General features: G+C 39.3%; 1 protein-coding gene across 1 annotated transcript; it reads right to left on the minus strand.

Moving 5' to 3' along the window:
* LOC131299901 (uncharacterized) lies at window positions 1–22,921 on the minus strand. The gene is made up of 29 exons (XM_058325475.1): window positions 22,717–22,921; window positions 19,412–21,490; window positions 18,880–19,200; window positions 18,707–18,793; window positions 16,617–17,204; window positions 16,369–16,533; window positions 15,281–15,575; window positions 13,633–13,847; window positions 13,200–13,505; window positions 13,033–13,096; window positions 12,547–12,786; window positions 11,863–11,969; window positions 11,670–11,729; window positions 11,468–11,535; window positions 9,961–10,070; window positions 9,763–9,843; window positions 9,093–9,165; window positions 8,947–8,997; window positions 6,288–8,361; window positions 5,749–6,069; window positions 5,571–5,657; window positions 4,467–5,054; window positions 4,220–4,384; window positions 3,517–3,811; window positions 2,775–2,989; window positions 2,342–2,647; window positions 2,187–2,250; window positions 1,651–1,890; window positions 1–584 (listed from the first exon to the last, which is right to left on the minus strand). Exons 2-29 carry the CDS (start codon window positions 21,452–21,454, stop codon window positions 469–471), a joined length of 9,345 nt encoding a protein of 3,114 aa, XP_058181458.1. The 5' UTR covers window positions 21,455–21,490; window positions 22,717–22,921; the 3' UTR covers window positions 1–468.
* Window positions 22,922–23,181: the final 260 nt, after the last annotated feature.

A 23,181-nucleotide genomic window follows, 5' to 3' on the forward strand; every position in this document is an offset into this window, starting at 1 on the left:
ATAAATTTCCAAATAGACAAACATTTTATAAAACAATAGTTATAAACGAACCAATCTTTTCCATTCGATCGGGAGCCTGAATGTTGAGAAAATTTTGGATGTCGAGCGGGCACCAAGCAGCGCATTCAGGGCGTCTATTTCGGTTTTGGATGGCTTGGATTTGGAGAGAGAAAGAGAAAAGAGAGTGGTGGGATGAAGGAAGAGAGAGTGTTTTAATCTGGGCCATCCAATACGCTTTTGGACGGCCGGGATGGACTGTTCGGGCACCACGTGGGCATGGCCACGTGGTACCCACCCGGCACCCAAAAATTTCTCATAACATCCATCCTATATATCTTGTACAACTTTTACCCCTCCATCCGGATTCAATTCAGAGGTTTCCAACTTGCCACCAACACAATTTCGGGATAGTTTTTACTGGACTATTTACGCCGTGAAAATCGGCAACATTTGGCGTTACAATATGCTTCAATGTGATTCTTGTGCAGACTGATAATGAGACCAGTATTCCTTGACGAGCTGCCCAAACAGGGAACCTTCTCTCTTCATTAGATTCATCGGCTCATCATACTCCACCAATTTTCCTGCAAAAAAAAGAACCAAAGCATTTGCTTCAGAACTTTGAAAAGGATCCAAAACATGCAAAGAGAGGTGAAAATTAAAAAGATTGCAAGACACGAATAAGCCGTAGACATTGAGACAATGCATGTTTTAGGCATTTTAATTTGCATGTTAATTATTGAAGTATTTATGCACAGATATAATCATGATTTACATTATATCCTTTTTCTTTACCCTTTAAGAAAAAAAAGTTTCCTATCAATACAAATGTTTTAGGAAACCTTTGCTGCAATGTGCAATAGATCGCGGCCAAGAGTAATTCTTCACGGCCAAGTGTAATTGTTAGTGGCCAGGGTAATTCTTTGCGGCCAAGTGTAATTGTTAGTGGCCAGGAGTAATTCTTTGCGGTGAGAAGTAATTCTTTGCGGCCATGAATAAATCTTCGTGGCTTAGAGTAATTCTTCGCGGCCATAAGTAATTTTTCGCGGCCAGAAGAATTCTTAAGTTAATAAACGTAAAACAAAACAAGATCATAAATACAGATCCAAGCTATTCTCATTTTATCCTTATCATGGTTATTTTTTCCAAACGTGCAAGAGTTTTAATTCTACAGGTAAGTAGACACATGTGACCCCAGCGCGCAACAACAAACATGCGTAGAGGCTGTTTCAGCACTCTTGTGGAAATGCGGGGTGAAAGCGTAGGTTAGGTGGCTCATGGCTGTGAAGGCAGACAGTGTTGTTTTGGGCACATGAACATCCGTCCCTGGCTTGTGCTGCCCCTATGGAAACACTCTTTTGGAAACCTAGTCGTAGTACTAGCAGGCCCAGGATGATGGCAGACTGGCAGTGAACTAATTGATGACTTGCCAGTCTTCATTTTTCACTTGAGGAAGCAGTCTTTGGACTTAAGGGATAAGTACATGAATAAGCTCAAAGAAGATGGAGGGGATGAAAATGATTCAGTGATTTTGGACTTGTTTCAGGAGGGAGTAAAAAAACAAGCAGAAGATGCTGACTTTTACGTGCATAACAGTTATTGTAAATTCGGGTTATGATAAGGTGAGGAATTCGAGAAACAAAAACTAACCATCACTGATGGCCAGAACCATTGTGCAATCCATCACGGTGGGTATCCTATGGGCCACTGTGATCACAGTGCAATCAGCGAATTCAGTCCTGATTGTTCTTTGAAGAATCAAGTCAGTTGCATTGTCGATTGATGCAGTTGCTTCGTCAAGCACCAATATCTTGCTTCTCCTCAAAAGGGCACGGCCCAAACAGAACAGTTGCCTCTGTCCCATGCTCCAGTTTGAACCATCTTCCACAACTGAAGTAACAAGAGAGCTCATAAATTACTAGATCACTAGAGAAGGTAAAATGGACCCCATGACTCTTATGCTCATAAATGTAGGGACAGAAAGGAAAAGGTAAGAAAGTGAGGAAGCCAATTTTATTTCCGTCTTCCCCTCATTTTTCCATTGACAGAAAGGAGAAGGTAAGAAAGTGATGAAGTGAGGAAGCCAATTTTATTTATGTCTTCCCCTCATTTTTCCGTTGCCTTTTCGTTTTCCTCCATAAGGCAATGATCCAAACTCAAACTACTTAGAAGAATAGCCTTCTTACCCAATGAGTTGAGGCCCAACTCTTTATCCTGAACAACTTCTCTAAGCTGACACTTTCCAAGAACCTGTTGAAAATTGAAAAATTATATACTAACACACACACACAAGCACACACACACACATTCATATTCACACAGGAAACGGTTCACAAATTACCTCCCATATTTCTTGGTCGGTATGTTGAGATAAAGGGTCCAAATTGTATCTCACAGTTCCATTAAAAAGAGTGGGATCTTGAGGTATGATTCCAAAACGAGACCTCAAATCATGAAGTCCAAGCCTTGATATGTCTATTCCATCTACTACAATATTCCCACCTGAAGGCTCCACCAGACGGAATAATGCAGATATCAGAGTAGTCTTTCCACTACCAGTTCTTCCAACAATACCAATTTTGTTCCCTCCTTCAAATGTGCAACTTATTCCACGAAGAACAAGTGGTGCATCCGCCCTATATCTGATCTGTTGAAACATCATATTTATTCAATTGCTGTGCTTACTTTTCTGTTAGTTTAAACAATAATGGACATGAACTTTACCTGTAAATCTTGAAAAAGCTACTTTGAATATCATTTTGTATGAAATTTACCTGCAAATCTTGAATCAACACTTTGCCCTCAGTAGGCCAATTGAATGGGGGTCGGTTCTCTTCTATAACTTCAGAAGCTTCACTTGGTATGTGCATGTATTGGTTCAGCCTTTCCACGGAAATAATCTGATTTGCAATTGTGCACTGGTTTCGAATGGAGTTGACAAGGGACACGTTCAATGATAGACCATACGACAAAGCCATTCCAATAAATCCTGCCACAACACGAGCAGTGAGAAGTCCCTTACTACAGAATGAAAGGTTGATTGTACTACTATCAATTTATTTCACATTCTTACTAGCTTACAAAAGCAGCACCACCGTTTTCTTTCTGTTCTATTATTCATCTCTTACCTTCACCATTTGTCTTATACTGCTTATTTGGTATTTGTAGCACAAACCAACCATGTGGCCACAAGCAGTCGTACCCCTCCCAGAAGAATGGTGTCCCTTATGGCTCTACTTGGGCTCTGGCGCACATGCACCTTTGGCGTCACAGGATAGAGACAGCCCTCGACACTCAAAACCCTGACTTGACCTCGATAGGACACCCATCAGTGTTGGGCCACAAACAGGGTCTAAGTACATTGCGCCTAGGGGTGGCAAATTGAACCCAAACCAACCCACTAATATAATATTAGAAGAGAAACAATACTAATTTCATCTTGAAATGTACTCTAATTTCTTTAGGACGTTCAAAAAATAACAGAATTACAGAAACAACAGTTAGAATCCCACCCACCAGAGCTGAAAGTTCCAGGAGGAAGCAAAACCATGCAGAGAGCTGATGAGGAGAGAACAACTGCACTCAGTACTCCAAGCCGCTGGATCAACCACTCATTTGCTGCAAAACTGTGAAAAAAGGGACTTGCATTTATATCAATGAGGTCAAGATTCTTTACGAAGAATCGGTCCTCCTCCTTAAATGCCCTAATCGTCACGGATCCTGCTATTGATTCAGCAAGATGATTTGCCACAAAAGACTTGGTCGTGCCATTAATCCTCATCAACTCCTTTGCAGACGCAAAGTAGTATCTCTGTTAAGAGAAAAAAAAATTCAGTTTCCGCCAAAATAAGTAGTTGATCCTCAGTATATAATATGTCATGTTTTACACAATGGTAAATTGGTAATCATATTCAATTTTTTTTCTACTTTTCCCTTGATCCAACAGGATTATCGTAACTTGTAATGTAATCATCTAACTTCTACACTTTAAAAAGATGAATTTTCTTGACCTACTTCAAATAGCAATGCAATGATGATCTATGCTTTCTCATTTTCTTACAGACTCACAAGGACTTCCTCGACTCAATCGCTTTCCAATTTTATTTTGAATCATATTTAATATCTACTACCAAACAGTCCATACATCTCCAATTCTATTCTACATTATGCATGTTGCTGACTTAAGAACAAATGTTTCCATATACCCGCTAAAAATTACCTGCAAGCAAATTGCCAGGAACATCATTGCAATGGAGACAAAGAGGACTTGCCAGGTAACAGTAGCTAATACTGCAAGATTAGCAAAAGCATTTGTGGTCGCTCCCACACTGGAGATAAAGCTAAATGCAATATCAATATCAACAATACTCATATCAACTGACACCTACATAAAAAGTGGGAAAGGTTAGTTTCACGAAAATTCTTAACACCAAAATATAACCGTAAACTGTATTTGAGGTACTTACTCGACTCAATATCCTTCCCAAAGGTGTAGAGTCATAAAATGACATGGGAGCGAGGAAGAGGGAGTTTAGGAGCTGTGAAAATAAAGATTTTGACGATTGCATACCCAAAGAAACTGTATTCAGAGATCGACCGAGCAAAAATAATGTTGACAAAAATCCAATCACCAAGTAAACAGTTATCAATCTCAATGTGCTAACGTGAGGATTATCAACATTAGCAGCCATCCAAGAGTTCTGTAGTATCTGACCGACAGCGAATGCAAGGTGACAGAGACTAGCCATGGAGAAATACAAGTAGCCTTTGTTCTGATTCAAGTACTGTATATAAGGCTTGATACCAGTGTCTCCTACTTCTCTCTCTTCTAGTTTGATCAGCTGATGACCTGCAGATGTTTTAGAATTCTTCTCTATATGAGCCTTCCTTATCTCTTTGACTGGAGTCTCACACTTCCGGGAAGGAGCTACGTCTGCAAGCCTTTCAGCGCCAGCTGTCTCTTTGTGTGCATTGACTAGGTCCTGAAATTCTTGACTGGAAGCCAGAAGCTGATGATAAGATGCAGCGTGTAGAATTTCTCCATCCGACATTAACTATCAAGAAAAATGAAAATGTTGTAACCGTTTGTCTAAAAGGGACTGTTAACAATGTTCTAATTGTAACCAACCTTGGCAAAAAAAGAAATCTATGTTGGTTGAAATGCAATATTAGGAGCTTTGGAGGCATTCATCAGAGTCATATAGAAGGTTTTGAGGTACTTCAAGAACAGGAAAGTTTTGAGTGTTCGGATCTACTATAAAACATTAGTAAATAGGTGTACTCGTATTTGATACGTTTTGAGCTGTAATTATGTCGAAAAACTTTCGTCATTTCACCAAAGAGGAGCAAGCAAATACACATCATCCAAAAGGCTATGAGGTATTGTCATAGTATTATCCACTGGTGAAATCCTTAATGTGTTACGAAAGGGATGCAATTCACCAACTGCAACATCCCATATTGTTATAGCATCCACCCAGCTCCACTCCATCACCTTATGTGACTGCGTCAAGGATGCAATAAAAATAACTTGTGAACCAGAGAAAGTGCCAAGAGGAAACCACACTCACCAAAATGGAATGGAATGCAGGAAGAAAATCCACTTGGTGAGTCACAAGTAAGACTGTCTTCGCTGAAAGTGCTCCCATAACATATTCCTGCCACAACCAAGTGAACTTGCACCATAAGCTAGTTGCCACCAAGAATAAACTGCAATAATGCACAATAGCACTAAAAACAAGTAGCTACATTGAATAGGCTCGAAGCAGTGTGCGCATCGACAGCACTGAATGGGTCATCCAAGAGATATATATCAGCATCCTGATACAGTGCCCGAGCAAGTTGGACCCGCTGCTTCTGACCACCACTAAGATTAACTCCTCTTTCCCCAATTTCAGTGAGATCTCCATAGGGAAGCAACTCAAGATCCTTCACCAAGGAACACTTCTCTAATGCTTCTTGGTATCTCTCACCATCCAAGGCAGACCCAAATAAGATATTATCACGTATACTACCTCTCTGGATCCATGCTGATTGAGACACATAGGCCATAGTCCCACGTACTTGAATCTGTTTAAAAATATCAAATAGAATCACTTGTCACTTTGGTCATCCATATCAAAATTCTCCCACTTTCTTGAAAGTAGGATCAAGATTATCCCAAAATATACTTCACACAACCATGAATTTGTAGTGCAGGATTAGAATAGCAAGCAACAAAATTGTTACAAAGTTAAGATATACTCATTAGGTTTTAATAAAAAGGAAGTAAGCAGCAAGTTACTTACAGTTCCCTGGGTAATTGGAACCTCACCAAGGATTGCAGCCAGAAGAGTTGATTTGCCCGAACCAACCTCTCCACATATAGCCAACTTTTCGCCAGGTCTAACTTCTAAATTAGTATTTCCAAGTGGGGGCTTCGATGGATTCACTTCCCATGAAAAATTAGCAGATTTAATAGAAATGGCATAGCTTTTTGTTTCTATGTTGCTGTTTTGCCAAATATTTGCTTTCTCTAGCTCAGGTGCCTCAAGAAACTTCACAATCCTAGAGAATGCAACTTTTGCCTGAATGGTCGCCGCTATTACATCCGGAAGGGATCTCACAGGCTCTCGAACAAGACGTAAAGTTGCTACAAAAGTGAAAACATTACTAGCATATAAAGGTACTCCGAGAAAGTAGCATGCCGCATAAGTGGCAGTTGAGACTAGTATGGGAGACGACCAAAAGAGAAAGTTATTGTATGATTTACATAACAGAGCTGCTGATAAATATTTATATTCGATACTCCTTAAGGTTTCAATGACATTCTTGAAATGACTTTGCCACCCGTATAGTTTCAACACCTTCATGTTCACAAGAGCCTCTTGATTAGCCTTCAGCCGTTCATCTTGGGCTGCCATGAGCTTAGACTGGAATTTACGCTGTAATTTAGCAAGAGGGGTGTTGCAAAGCACAGTCAGAATTATCACCACCATGGATGCAATTGTAGCAAGCCCTACTGCACGGTATAGGATAATCAAAGAAAAACACAGCTGGAGGCTAGTTGTCCAAGTTTGATGAAACCAAAAAGGGAACTCTCCTACCCGATAAGCATCCACAGTAACGTAGTTTGTTATCTCACCCGCTGAGCGCATCATCTTAGCAGTATTGGAAAGTTTTAACTGCTTCTTGTAAATGACTGCTGTTAATAACGACCTCACTTTTAAACCCACAAGTCTGCTACGAAAGTACCACTGCCTTTGTGCTGAGGACTCTATGCTCTTTGAAAAGAAAAGTGAGATGGCTAACACATGACCCTCAGATTTAAAATTTTCTTTTCCTTCAGCTACCTTAATAAACGCATTAAGAAGCAGTGGACCAGCAGATACAGTAACTATCGTCAGCAGCGCAAAGAATCCAGACACCAAAATCTCCTTCCAATGGCATAAAATTAGTGTCTTCAACACAGACGGTTGGGATGAGGGATTCAGTCGTTTTTGCTTATTGAATTGTTCTGTGAATTGCAAGTAACAAGCTTCAGCTCGATCTTCCTCGCGCAATTTGGGTATATCTTCATCCTCAAGAGTTTTCTCCTTGCCCTTTGTCATCAATGGATTCAACCACCAAAAGGACATTTTACTGAAAAAGTTAGCTTTTGAGAAAGGAGTAACAGTGACGATAGACTCAGTTTTACCGCTGCCATTGATCTCACCGTTCAGCGGGGCATATAAAATATCATCAATTTGTTCATAGGTGTAGCCCTTGTAAGTGCATAGCAACAATAAGCTAGCTCCAAGAAATGACAATACATCCAAAGCTACCTTAAAGGACACTTCGTGGATACTTACGGCCGAAAGGAGGGATAAACCACAAGCAATTCCAGCAAATAAGAAGGCAAGAATAGATAAAAGCTGCAATGAAGCTTTTGAAAAATGTTTTCCCCTTAGGCTTACGGTTAAGCCCACCAACAACCATGTTAACCCCTGAACCAAAACTAGTAACAACCAATGCAAAGGCAAAACAGTGTTGGTCAACCACAACATCTCCACCAGCATCCAAACACCAAAGGACAAGTATATCACTCCCAAAACACCATTGAAAACAGCGGATATAATCTGCAAGCACGTACTGCCATGAAAATGGGCTCGAATGTATCCAGATTTTGATGATTTCTTACGAGTGACATTGAATAAGAACATGACCATTATCAGTATATCAAAAGCAATAATCATCGCATGGTTCATGCAAGATGAAGGTTGTGTTACAAGCTTGAAGTCAGTGCTGCAACGGCTTTCCATACCAGCTGAGCAATCAGATTCCCCACAAAACATAGCCCATAGGCCCTCCATTTCTTTTCTTAACCTGCTCGCCCAGCAAAGTCTTCACTGCATACAAGAACTCATGCATAAGGCTAGCAATTTCATACACTGGATAAGCAGAGAGTCTAAATAGAGTAAAATACTACCTCCTAGCTAAATGCAAATGAGAGATGGTGAAATCAATCTCCTTCATGAGAAAAACTTATATGCTGCATTGATACCATGCCATCATGCACTTATTGCTTGCAAGCCAATAACAAGAACGGGAACCCGCCTTTTGAATGTAACTGAATAATCCCTGTCAGGCCACGAAAACTACCATGTCTGCATCGTGGGGTTCATATGCATGCAAATTTTTCCCTTGTTTACCATGTGAAAAAAAAAAAAGACTACCTAAAGAAGAAAAACTAGAACTGCCAAAATGAGAATTTTGAAGTAAAGCTCCAGAGAAGCTTTAGAGGTGGACTGGTGGAGTAATGTTTTACTCCAAAAGGATTACATACGGAGCCGACTCAAACTTATTAGGGGCCGGAAGCGAACCCCCAATATTGGGCCCCCTCCATAATTTACATAAGAACTTCCATCAATGCAGGGTTCTACTTATGTAAGTAGTTACTGAATCATAATTATGGTTAAGACAACATACCTTGAGGGACAAATAGGTAGGACCTTATTTTTTCTCTGCCCAAAACTGTTTCATTCCCTAAATTCCAGCAAAAGAGCCCAATCAATAACAGTCGAAAAAGCTCAAGTGCACATATATAGTTAAATACTACCCCATCGATATAGCACATTCCAGCACAAAATCCAATTAAGAAATATCTTATGAGTTTGTGGCTGGGTATCGTATTCTGTATGGGCCCATCTGTACACATACATGTGAGGAGAAAGGAATCATGCACAGCAAGTTCAAGATAAAATATTCTCAATTGATCAGGTATCCCAAATGGTGGACCATGATGTTGGGTCCATTTTGTTGGCTCTTCTCAATCAGGATCACTTAAATGATCGAAATCGTTAACTTTTAGAGCTCTTTTTAACAAATTCACTTTGGTCGAGTAGTAATGAAAATATCCTCAGAACATGTTTACATAAATGAATTTCAATCCACTAATGTGTCCCAAAATGGATTGATATCTGATCAACATAATTTTTGACATAGTTAAAATATAAACGAATTTGATCATTGTCTGAAAAGGCCTGCAAGAGCGTTCAACTGGAGAATCCAAAGGTAGTAAGGTACTGAAGATGATTCTGGGAAACACCATTGAAAAGAAAGAAAAGAGACAAATAACCAAAAAAAAAAAAAGGATTGGACAACGAAACCATAGTTTGAACCCCAAGAGGTTTGGCCAAGTGATTGTGGAAAAGTAATACTCCGTAAGTGCTTCTCCATGAGATTACATATTCCATTTCCATGAGGGCCAAACCTTGGGGCCACTGGGTTATGCCCGGTCATTACCTTTAGCACCCTGGAATTTGATCATTGTCCAAAAAAGGCATTCAAAAGCATTCAGCTGGACAATCCAAAGGTACTGAAGTTCTGGGAAACACCATGGAAAAGAAATAAAAGAAACAAAAAAAAAAAGAAGGCTTGGACAAGAAACCATAATTTGAGTAACTCTACTCAACCATACATAATTCAGAGAGCAATACTGACCAGACAGAACCACGAAACCGGAACTCTTCAGTTTTTGACAATCTGGAAATATTATCGTGTTTGACTGACAGTTCTTTGTATTGTGTTCAGACAGAATCAGATGGGTTTGGCTGAAGCAGAGAATGTTCATTGCATAGAGTGAGTAATCTCCTATATATATATATATATATATATATATATATATATATATATATATATATATATATATATATATATATATATGTTCGAGGTTGGAGGATGGGGACTGCATGTTGAAAGTCGTCATGGCTCACGTCTATCGGACTGTGTGTGAACTGTGAAGAACAAATGTGTTTGTCGTCTTGTCTATCAAAGGAATTATTTTTTGACTAAACTAATTTGTTTTAGTTTTGGTTAAAGAGTTGTTAGAGTTTGGTAAGAATCACCCAATATATTTTGATGAGATTAAATTCTTTACACCACCAGTGTAAATATTTATTTCCTCAAAATCAATTATATTGTGTCACGTCTCCATATTCTATTGATTGGAACCACTGTTTTGCAACGTGACGCAATGTAAAGAATTTAATCTCTATTTTGATTGGGGTATAGCCATTAGCCATTGGGTTGAGTTCCCACCATCGTATCGTGGTTGCTTATTTTTCTGTCTAGGGACGAGTCTTCTACTTGATATATTTTAATTAAGATTAATAATATCTTTTGTTAGCGTTATGGAAAAAATAAAAATCACCCAATATACACACTCAAATCAACATAAATTTTTTAAAGAAACTTCATTAATCACATAATTGTAAATTTTGAATAGCAAAACAAGCATTCAAAAAATTTTGAGTCTCCCTTAAGTTGGTTAAAAATTTGAGTAAAATTTAATCTCATATGAGTTTGAGTCAAGAACTGGAGCGAGTTCAAAGGACTTTTACTCAGAATTTAGTTCTAACCCGAGACCCCATTCCGCGCCAAGGTTCTTATTTTTAAGTAGTATTATTTTTCACTTTACGAGATAGATCATTTTTTAACAATACATCATCTTTAATTCAAAAAATAAGTACCTATTTGAAAAATAAGTGTACTTATTTTTGTTAGTGGATGAGCCAATTAAAAGGGTAAGGGTTGGAGATGGTATTTGTTAATAAATACGAACCTAATTTGGAAACGCAAAGAAAAAAAAAAAGAAGATGGAAAATAAGTTTCTTGTGTTATTTATATTTTCGTCTATAGAATTTGTTTAATCTGCTGGTAACAAAAAAGTTTACTTCATCCATTTTTCGCGTCCTATTGAATTGAATTGAAGTAAAATTTAACTCGAAATTTTAAAAACCAAGAAACGAAAATATAATTACGTAAGAGTAGGGTAAGGCCAACCAACATGCCTAATTATCGGGTCATTGTTCCACTTCTTTAAGTTTGAAACTATAGGAGTACATCATTTGGATTTGTTCTTTGGTTCTTTTACCAACTTCTGTACTGTTTTTTGGTTCTTTTTCTTTTCAATGAGAAGAGGGGGAAGGATTTCACTGGAAACTCAAACCTTGCAATCCATGGAAAATGGGAATAGTAGGGAAAATCAGAAATACTGGAAGGGCGCAGGCCAAAAGGCTAAACAAAAATGCACTCAAAAGCAATGAGGGATTAGACAAACATGATACATTAAACTGCTATTGCCTTCTGGTTCCCAATCTTTTCCATTTCCATGGGGAGCCTGAAGTGTGTTATTCTAGAACACTAGTTACATCCATCCTATCTTGTACAGCTTTTACCTCTCCTTTCCGATCCATTTCAGAATTACCCATCTGTGCTTCCCAATTTCACGATAGTTATTCACTAGCCTACTTACCCCTTTCGGGGTTCTAAGGCCCGTTGCTTGCCAGCCTTCCACGAAAAATGGCAACATTCGGCAAATTGGTATTACAATATGCTTCAATGTGATTCTGCTGACCGATAATGAGACCAGTATTCCTTAACAAGCTGCCCAAACAAAGAATCCTCTCTCTGCATTAGATTCATCGGCTCATCATACTCTACCAATTTTCCTGCAAAAAGAACCAAAGCATTTGCTTCTGAACTTTGAAAAGGGTCCAAAACAAAGAGTTGCAGGCTAGTAATAGGAACAAGAACCTAGGACACGGCACAAACACGACATGCCATTTTGACGATACATGTTTTATATACATTTTATTTGTTACTTATTTACATATTTTCTTTGTAGATAACAGAAAACATATAATCATGATTTACATTCAACCTCTATACCCAATCAAGGAAAAAAGTATCCCATCAATACCAATGTTATGGAGACAACTCATCTAGAAGAATGTTACTTAAGTTGATGAATGTGAAAACCAAGATCAATAGATACAGACCTAATCTCTATCAGCATTTTATCATTGTACCCTGTTACGTTTTTCAAACTTGTACTATTTCTAATCTCAGGGTTGTGATGGACACACATGTCCCCCAAGTATCAAAGAGTGGGCTTCTGAAAAAACACAAAATAGTAGGACATGTCTGGGGGACTGTCCGACACGAAACTTGATTTTCTTAGAAGTGTCCGTGGTTCTTAGAGTGCAGTTTATTATAAGGAGAGGAGTTGAAGTAACAAAAACTAACCATCACTAATGGCTAGAACCATTGTGCAATCCATCACGGTTGGGATCCTATGGGCCACTGTGATCACAGTGCAATCAGCAAATTCAGTCCTGATTGTTCTTTGAAGAATCAAGTCAGTTGCATTGTCAATTGATGCAGTTGCTTCGTCAAGAACCAATATCTTGCTTCTCCTCAAAAGGGCACGGCCCAAACAGAACAGTTGCCTCTGTCCCATGCTCCAGTTTGAACCATCATCCATAACTGAAATAGCAAGAGGGCTCACCGATTAGTAGATAAGTAGAGAAGGTAAAATGGACCCTGTGACTGTGTTTGCATCATAATTTGTGGAGGGAAAGGAAAAGGCAATGAAAAATGACGGGAAGACAAAGGAATAAAGTTGGCTTCTTCACTTCATCATGTTCTTATCTTTTTCTCTTATATTTTCCTTTCCCACCCTAAATCAATGATCCAAACACAACCTACATAGCAAAAGAATTGCCTTCTTACCCAATGAGTCGAGGCCCAGTTCTTTCTCCTGAACAACTTCACCAAGCTGACACTTTCCAAGAACCTTGTGAAGAAACGAATATATATCACGAAATTGTTCATTCCAAACTAATATGCTAATACAGAACACACACATGCAAGCGCAGCGAAGAGGATTCACATATTACCTCCCATATTTCTTTGTCAGTATGTTGAGATAAAGGATCCAAATTGTATCTCACAGTTCCGTTAAAAAGAGTGGGATCTTGAGGTATAATTCCAAAACGAGACCTCAAATCATGAAGTCCAAGAGTCGATATGTCTATTCCATCAACTACAATCTTCCCACCTGAAGGCTCCACTAGACGGAACAAAGCACCTATCAAAGTAGTCTTCCCACTTCCAGTTCTTCCAACAATACCAATTTTGTGCCCTCCGCCAAATGTGCAACTTATCCCACGCAGAACAAGTGGTGCATCTGGCCTATATCTGATCTGTTTTAACATCATATTTTGTTAGTTTCTATGCTAACCTTTATGTTAGTTTAAATGTTAATGGATATCTAATTCTACCAACAAATCTTGGAAAATTAATTTAAATATCACTATATACGAAATTTACCTGCAAGTCTTGAATCTCCACCTTGCCCTCAGAAGGCCAATTGAATGGAGGTCGGTTCTCTTCTATTACTTCAGGAGCTTCACTTGGTATGTGCATGTACTGGTTGAGCCTTTCTACTGAAATAATTTGATTTGCAAGTGTGCACTGGTTTTGAATGGAGAAGACAAGGGACATGTTCAATGAGAGACCGTAGGACAAAGCCATTCCAATAAATCCTGTAATAAAACGAGCTGTGAGAGATCCCCATATCACAGAATAAAAAGCGTGATTGTGTGCCTATCAATCTATTTGACTACTATTACTGGGTTACAAAAACAGCGCCACTGTTTCTTTCTTGTTGATTGTCCATCTCTTTCTTCACCATTGGTCTTGAACTACTTACTTTATAGTTTCAGGTACATTAGTCCGCGGCAGCAATCAGTTGGACCCTACCACAGATGACACGTAGATGGGACCATGAAACCATGCCTCCACCCCTTCTAGAAGAATATTGCCCCTTACAGCTCTACTTGGGCCTCTCAGCCACAGGCCTCCTTGGCAAGAGGACACCTCGAGACTGCAAGATTACACACTAAGGATACCTTGAGGGGACACTCATCATCATTGGGCTACAAGCCAGGTCTAAGTACATTGTGCATGACATTTGGAGGATGAGTGGGTTGGAAGCTAGAGCTAGCGAATTGATACGAGGCAACCCCCTCCTCGGGGAGAGTTCCCTGGCTTTGACCTTCCTTCAGATAGACAAAGACGACAAGAACCAACCATTGGACTCTGTCTCTGATACGGTTAGATCATGGCTGCCCCTGATCTGAGCCTTGTAGTGTGACCTCCATCGCGCCTTGGTGCAATGATGCCTACTAACGGCCACACCACAATCTCCACTGAATGTCAAAGACACGTACACAAACTACGACTTCCACCGGTTGTACCCTGCATGGACGCCCACAAGAAACGCCACATGACCTCACGAGAGTGGTCTTCCAATTAATTCATACACATCTATATAAAAGGTACTACACCCCCACACAGGACAAAGTGCCATTCTGGGTTATATTCTCCATTGCTCGGTCCCTCGCTCCAGGTTTCTCCAACAGTCAACATCTCCACAACACTTTCATGTGCTGCCCAGTGCCTACCCCCTCTTCCCCTCTGTGTATTGTGTACAATATTTCAGTTGAAAAACAAGGACTCATATGGCACCCCAAGGAAGACCTATTGCGCCCAGATGTGCAAGGTCCAGTTTCAAGTGTCAACCGTTAAATTGCTACTTGTATTAATTTTAGATTGTCTTCATCTTGAACATTCTGTTTAGAGAGACAAATAGGTTAGTTTCTATCATTTAAGAAAGCAATGTTTCATAACTTCTGCAGTTCTGCTTTTTAATTTGCAGATAAGGTTTACTTCACATGGTCTCGAGACTCAAAAGTCATTGACCAACAGACCTCCATACTCCATGACTTCGTTGGATTCTACTCTATATGTTTCTCTCTCCATTTCTACTTTTCTTTCTCTTATTTATTCGAACCTCTATGTCATGACTCGACATAACAGAAGACGGAAAACAATAATACTTTCATCTTGATATTCACAATAAATTCGTTTGGGATGTCCAAATAAAACCTGAAAGAACAATTAGAATAACACCCACCGGAGCTGAAAGTTCCAGGAGGAAGCAAAACCATGCAGAGTGCTGATGAGGAGAGAACACTTGCACTCAGTATTCCAAGCCGCTGGATCAACCACTCATTTGCTGCAAAAGTGTGGAAAAAGGGACTAGCATTTATATCAATTAGGTCAAGATTCTTTGCAAAGAATCGACCCTCCTCCTCAAATGCTCTAATCGTCATGCATCCTGCTATTGATTCAGCAAGATGATTTGCTACGAAAGACTTGGTTGTGCCATTTATCCGCATCAATTCTTTTGCAGAGGCAAAGTAGTATCTCTGTTAAAAAAAATCCAGTTTCCAACAGAATTAGTGGTTGATCACACATTAAAGTTTTTATCAAAGTATATTCAATTTGTTTTCTACTCTTTCCTTGATCCAACAGGATTAACATTGCAACCCCTGCTATGTAATACTCTATGACTTTGTAATCACTCAACTAAATACTTCAAATTTACATATAATATGATTGGCGAGAGAGAAATCATAGATAATTGGATGGGGACGAGATTTCATTGCTTAAAATAATGAGTCTTTTTCTTTCTAGTTTGTTTAGCTGAGAGTCTAGGGAGTTCAAACCAACGCTTGATCAATTCATTGATATGCTAGATATTTTTGGCATTTAGAGCAATGTATAGGTTAAGTTTTTTTTTTTTTGTCTCGTCACTTTTTCATACTGTTGGCATTTTGGCCTTTTGTTCTTATCTGTCTTTTGTACATGGGTGGCATTCCCTTGATGCCTTTTCAATGAACTTATAACTCATAATTAAAAAAAGAGTAAATTTTTTTTAACTTGTGAAATTCCTTGAACTGCTTATGGAATGATGATCTATGCTTTCTCACTTTCATATATACAAAAAAGAACTTCCCCAACTTGATAGTTTTCTAATTTTTATTTTGAATCATAAGAAACACTTATTGCTAAACAATGCCTAAATCACCAATTCGTCAATGTGTCTGTAGAAAGTTAACACGTTGATTCGTCAAATCCTGTAATATGTCATTGCATACTACAAATATCTCATGTTGCTGAGTTAAGAAAATAAATTTCCATAGACCTCTCAAGAATTACCTGTAAGCGAATTGCCAAAAACAACATTGGAATGGAGACAAAGAGGACTTGCCAGGTAACTACAGCTAACACTGTAAGATTAGCATAAGAATTTGTGGTAGCTCCAACACAGAAGATGAAGCTAAATGGAATATCAATATCCACAATACTCAAATCGGCTGACACCTACATATTGGAAAATAAAGGTAAAGAAAGAGGAAAGGTCATTCTCAAGTTCAACAGATATAAACTATGTTTGAGATACTTACCCGACTCAGTATCCTTCCCAAAGGGGTAGAGTCATAAAATGACATGGGCGCACGGAAAAGGGAGTTTAGGAGCTGTGAAAACAAAGATTTTGAGGATTGCATACCCAAAGAAACTGTGGACAGAGATCGAACAAGCAAAAATATTGTTGACGAAAATCCAATCACTAAGTAAACAATTATCAATCTCAATGTGCTAACATGAGGATTATCAACATTGGCAGCCATCCAAGAGTTCTGTAGTATCTGACCAATAACGAATGTAAGGTGACAGAGCCAAGCCACGGAGAAATAAACGTAGCCTTTGTTCTGATTCAAGTACTGTATGTAAGGCTTGATACCAGTGTCTCCTACTTCTCTCTCTTCCAGTTTAATCAACTGATCACCTCCAGATGCTTTAGGATTCTTTTCTATAAGGGTCTTCCTTATCTCTTTAACTGGGGTTTCCCGCTTCTGGGAAGGAGCTATCTCTGCAAGCTTTTCAGCCCCAGCTGTCTCTTTGTGTGCATTGACTAGGTCCTGAAATTCTTGACTTGAAGCAAGTAGCTGATGATAAGATGCAGCATGTAGAATTTCTCCATCCAACAACAACTATCAAGAAAAATGGAAAATGTTACATTAGTTAGGCTAAAAGTGATGAATGTTATCAATGTCATAATGGAACTCCCTTCGGAAGAAAAAGGAAACCTTCACTTGGAATGCATGTAAAATGACTTGAGTTCCCTAAATATGTGAATTGCGCTATCCATCCCTCGTTTCATGACGACCAGAATGATAAAAATAGTTAAACAATAAAAAGAATAGCTCCTCTTTTACAAAGACTTTGGAGCCTTGGAGGCATTCATCTGAGTCATATAAAAGGTTAGTCCTGGGATTCACTAAAAGGAGTAGTTGGTAGGTGAATGCTCGTTCAAGTAAAGGGAGGACAGAGAGAACTCCCTAGATCGTTCAACGGTCAATGGGCTTTGACTTCGTTGAGCTTCAAAGCATTCCCGCTCCCTTTGCAATCCAATCTCCTTTTTACCACTGGCCTAAGACTGAGCAGACAGGACTAAGCTGAGGGTCTTTCCTATTCTACTGGTATCGTGAGTAAATGGCCTCTTGCTTGGCATCATGTTCGAGCTTAAGCTTCACGCTTTCCATTGGTGGTATGTATGGTATTCCATCATCAGTCAAGCATCTGACATCAATCGCTTCCCTAATCTAGTGGATTGCTACCTTTAATAAGTCTTTCTTCTCCGTGATGAGCTTAAGTGCTAATGTGGTCCGAGGGAAAGGATTTCTTCTTGTCTGCTTAGCTTATTCTTTGATCTACCAAACCACATTTCCGGTCAATGCTGCAAGTGGTCGTAGATCAGCAGTAGGCTTTAGCTTTAACAATGAAGTGAAATGCTTTACTTTAAAATGTAAGGGCTTTCTTCCTTGTCCAGCACCATAGGTAGGCACTAGCGCACTAGACCGGTAACAGAACCAAAACTCTTCTTCTCGTCCAGCTGGATGACAGCCAGTCAAGACAGATTTGTCAATGGTTTTGTTGCTTTGGAAGTAGCAAAACATCTCCTAAGTACACTTAGGGAGACTATAGATAAGAAAATCAATCTCATGACAGTCAAATCACCAGGAATGGTTATGTTGCCGGGCATGGCAATAAATATGCAACAGTTGATATTAATACGGAATTATGCTACACTATGAGATTCTCCATATAAGTTCTTCCACAAATTTCATGTCAATGTTGATAAAAAGAAAGCAAACTATTGGAAAGGGAAGTGACATTCGGAGCTGTAACTAAGAAATAAGACAATGTTGAAGTGTCACCATTTCCCAGAAAAGATCAGCAAGCAAACAAACGTCATAAGGCAATGGTGTATTGTCATCATTGGATGATCCAATACCAATAGCATAACCCCTAATGTGTTACAAATTACATGCCATTCAACAACCACAACATCCCAGGTTGTTCTAATAAATCCCGAGTTGTTATAATTCAACACGCTCAACTCCGTCAACTTATGTGACAGCACCAAGAATTCGGTGAAAATAACTTACGAAACAAAGTGTAGAAGAAAGTGGCAAGGGGAAACTGCACGTACCAAAACAGAATGGAATGCAGGAAGGAAATCCACTTGGTGAGTCACAAGTAAGACCGTCTTCGTTGAAAGCGCTCCCATTACATATTCCTGCCACAACCAAGTGAGCTTGCACTAAAGCTGCCAATAAAAATAAAATGCAATAATGCACAATATGACTAAAAGAAAATAGTTACATTGAATAGGCTGGTTGCAGTGTGTGCATCCACGGCACTGAATGGATCATCCAAGAGATATATATCAGCATCCTGATACAGTGCACGAGCAAGTTGGATCCGCTGCTTCTGACCACCGCTGAGATTAACTCCTCTTTCCCCTATTTCTGTGAGATCTCCATGTGGTAGCAACTCAAGATCCTTCACCAAGGAACACTTCTCTAATGTTTCTTGGTATCTCTCACTATCCAAGGCGGACCCAAATAAAATATTATCTCGTATACTTCCAGTCTGGATCCATGCTGATTGAGAAACATAGGCAATAGTTCCATACACTCGAATCTGTTAATAAATATCAAATAGAACCGCTTTGGTCATTGATATCAAAATTCTCGTAACTTCTTCAAAGAGGGGATCAAGATTATCCCCAAACATATTACACAATCATATCAATTCATAGCACAGGATTAGAAAAACAAGTAATACAGTTGTTATGAAGTTAAGAAGTACTCATTAGCTATAAATAAAAGGAAGTAAGCAGCAAGCTACTTACAGTTCCCTGGGTATTTGGAACCTCTCCAAGGATTGCTGCCAGAAGAGTTGATTTGCCTGACCCAACCTCTCCGCATATAGCCAACTTTTCGCCAGGTCTAACATCTAAATGAATATTTCTAAGAGTGGGCTTCGCTGGATTCACTTCCCAAGAAAAATTAGCAGATTGGATGGAAATGGCATGGCTTTTTGTTTCTCTGTTGCTCTTTTGGCGGACATTTGCATTCTCTAGCTCAGGTGCCTCAAGAAACTTCACAATCCTGGAGAATGCAACTTTTGCTTGAATGGTCACCCCAATCACATCCGGAATACATCGCACGGGGTCCTGAACAAGACGTAAAGTTGCCACAAAGGTGAAAACATTACTAGCATACAAAGGAACTCCGAGAAAGTAGCATGCTGCAAAAGTGGCAGTTGAGACCAATACGGGAGATGTCCAAAAGAGAAAGCCATTGTATGATCTACGCAACTGAACTGCTAATAACCACTTATATTCCACATTCCTCAAGTTTTTAATGACGTTCTTGAAATGATTTTCCCACGCATATAGTTTCAACACCTTCATGTTCACAAGAGCCTCTTGACTAGCCTTTAGCCGCTCATCTTGAGCCACCATGAGCTTAGACTGGAATTTATGCTGTAATTTAGCAAGAGGAGCGTTGCAAAGCACTGTGAGAATTATCACAACCATGGAGGCAACTGTAGCCAGCCCTACTGCTCGGTATAGGATTATTAAGGCAAAACACAGCTGGAGGCTAGTTGTCCAAGTTTGATGAAACCAAAAAGGGAACTCTCCTATCCGATAAGCATCCACAGTAACATAGTTTGTTATCTCACCAACTGAGTGCACCATCTTAGCAGCATTTGATAGTTTTAATTGCTTCTTATAAATGGCTGCTGTTAACAAAGACCTCACTTTCAGACCCACAAGTCTACTACGGAAGTACCACTGTCTCTGTGCTAAGGACTCTAAGCTCTTTGAAAAGAAAAGGGAGATGGCTAAGACATAACCCTCATATTTAAAACTTTCTTTTCCTTCAGCTACCTCAATAAACGCATTAAGAAGCAGGGGACCAGCAGATACAGTAACTATCGTCAGCAGCGCAAAAAATCCAGACATCAAAATCTCATTCCAATGGCATAAAATTAGTGTCTTCAACACAGACGGTTGGGATGAGGGATTCTGTCGTTTTTGCTTATTGAATTGTTCTGTGAATAGCAAGTAACAAGCTTCGGCTCGATCTTCCTCGCGCAATTTGGGTATGTCTTCATCCTCAAGAGTTTTCTCCTTGCCCCTTGTCATCAATGGATTCAACCACCAAAAGGACATCTTACTGAAAAAGTTAGCTTTTGAGAAAGGAGTAACGGTGACAACAGACTCAAATTTACTGTTGCCATTGACCTCACCATTCAATGGGGCATACAAAATATCGTCAATTTCTTCATATTTGGAGCCCTTGTAAGTGCATAGCAACAATAAGCTTGCTCCAAGAAATGACAATACATCCAAAGCTACCTTAATGGACGCTTGTTGGATACTTATAGCAGAAGAAAGAGATAAACCACAAGAAATTCCAGCAAATAGGAAGGCAATAATTGATAAAAGCTGCGATGAAGCTTTTGGAAAATGATTTCCCCTTAGGCTTACGGTTAAGCCCACTGACAACCATGTTAACCCCTGAACTAAAAGTAGTAACAACCAATGCAAAGGTAAAGCTGTATTGGTCAGCCTTAACATCTCCACTACCACCCAAATAGCCAAGCACAAGTATATCACTCCCAAAACACCATTGAAAATGGCAGATATAATCTGCAGGCGCGTATGACCGCGAAATTGGGCTTGCATGTATCCAGATTTTGATGATTTCTTCCGAATGATATTGAATAAGAACATGACCATGATCAGCATATCAAAACCAATAATCATCACGTGGTTCATACAGGACGAAGGTTGTGTTACAAGCTTGAAGTCAGTGCTGCAAGGTCTTTCCATACCAGCTGAACAATCAGATTCCCCACAAAACATAGCCCATAGGCCCTCCATTTCTTCTGTTAACCCTCTTGCCCAGCAAAGTATTCACTGCATACAACAATTGATGTGTAAGGCTGGCAATTACATACCCTGGATAAGTAGAGAGTCTAACTAGAGTAAATGAGAGACAGTGAAATCAAACTCCTTTCCACGAAAAACTTAAAGGCAGTGCTGAATGGTCATCCCGCGCATCAATGATGAAGTTGGTATGATGGTATCACCACAGCATTCAATTTTTTCCCTTGTTTACACAATTAGAAAAAATGAACACAAAAGGAAAGAACGCAACCTCAATTGTCAAGATGAAAAATGTGAAGCAAAGCTCCATAGAAGCTTTAATGGTTGACTCATGGCAAAACCAAAATATTTATCTCCAAAAAGAATACACAATAACTAACATTTAATGCTTGGGTCTACTTATGGAAGTAGTGAGGTATGGTGAAGACTGAAGACCACATTCCTTAATGAGACAATCCTGTTTTTTTGGGTAAGTTAAATTTTATTTTGGAATACAGGTGCTAAAGGCATGCCCCAGAAAATCAAAAGTGCCAAACTACCCTATTATACTGCAGTCATAAAAGGAAACTCTAAGAGAGGAACAACAAAAAGGTACCAAGCACAGCTAAGACAATCATGTTTCTAATTAAAAAAAAACTGTTTCTATGAGCCTTTTGGGTGGAAAATATACGTTAAAAATTCCAACGAAGGAACCCAATTAAGAACAGTCAATACAAGTTGTTGTGCATGGACATCACATCCATACTCATAACATATCTTTAAAGGTGTGCCGATCAAAAAACATATTTTTAAAGGTGTATCAAAAGAAACCAAATCATGCACTGCAAGTTCAAAGCAAAGTATGCGTTTTCCGTCCGCTAAACTAAATGGACCACGTGGTAATGGTAATAATCAAGTTATTTTCCGCTAATACCATATGGGCTTGAGTCCATTGTCCATTCAGTTTAGCCGAGATACTTGTTCGTTTTGGGTCTCCAAAACTCCTGCTCAAAGTCCCTAGTAAATTTTATCTATCTATCTCTCCACTCGTTATCCCAAAACTTTTCTCAAAAATCAAACCAAACAGGAGATATGCAATGCTTTTGGGAAATACAATGGATAAGAAAAAAAAAGGAGACAGTCTTCTAAACTCCAAAGTTAACAACCCCAACAAACAAAAGATAAACAAAAACGAAGCAAAGAAGAAAGAAACGGTTTGGGCAAAAAATAACTTCGAGAAATGCAACCGTACATATCATTCAGAGGGCAAAACTGACCAGAAAGAAGCACGAAATCAGTAATCTCCGCGAAACCCAAAACGGTTTATCGAAGCGCATTCGAGTATCCGGACATCGAAGTGGGTTTGGTCGACAGAGTTTCAAAATGTTGAGGAGAGTTGTAGGTAGGCCGTGTTTTCAGAACGAGACGAGAAGAGAAGAGAAGCTGGTCGACGGAAGTGGGAAACATGATTAATGCAAATACTAATAATTGGTTGGCGGATATATATAAGGAGTGAATATGGGTACGGGGACTGGATGGAGGGCAGCCTACATGGAGATGGCTGTGAAACATCGTCATGGCTCACGTCTCTGGGCGATGGACATGTGTTGTCGTCTTTCTAATACTATAGTAGTAGGAGTAGTATTCTAGCATGTTTCTCGCCATCACAAATTTGCAGGGTTTTTTTTATTTGTTTTCGTTTTGTTTCTATTCACGTGAAAGTCAGGCTCCTCGAAATCCGG

The sequence above is a fragment of the Rhododendron vialii genome, chromosome 9a, assembly GCF_030253575.1.
Source record: "Rhododendron vialii isolate Sample 1 chromosome 9a, ASM3025357v1".
NCBI classification, from domain to species: Eukaryota; Viridiplantae; Streptophyta; class Magnoliopsida; order Ericales; family Ericaceae; genus Rhododendron; species Rhododendron vialii.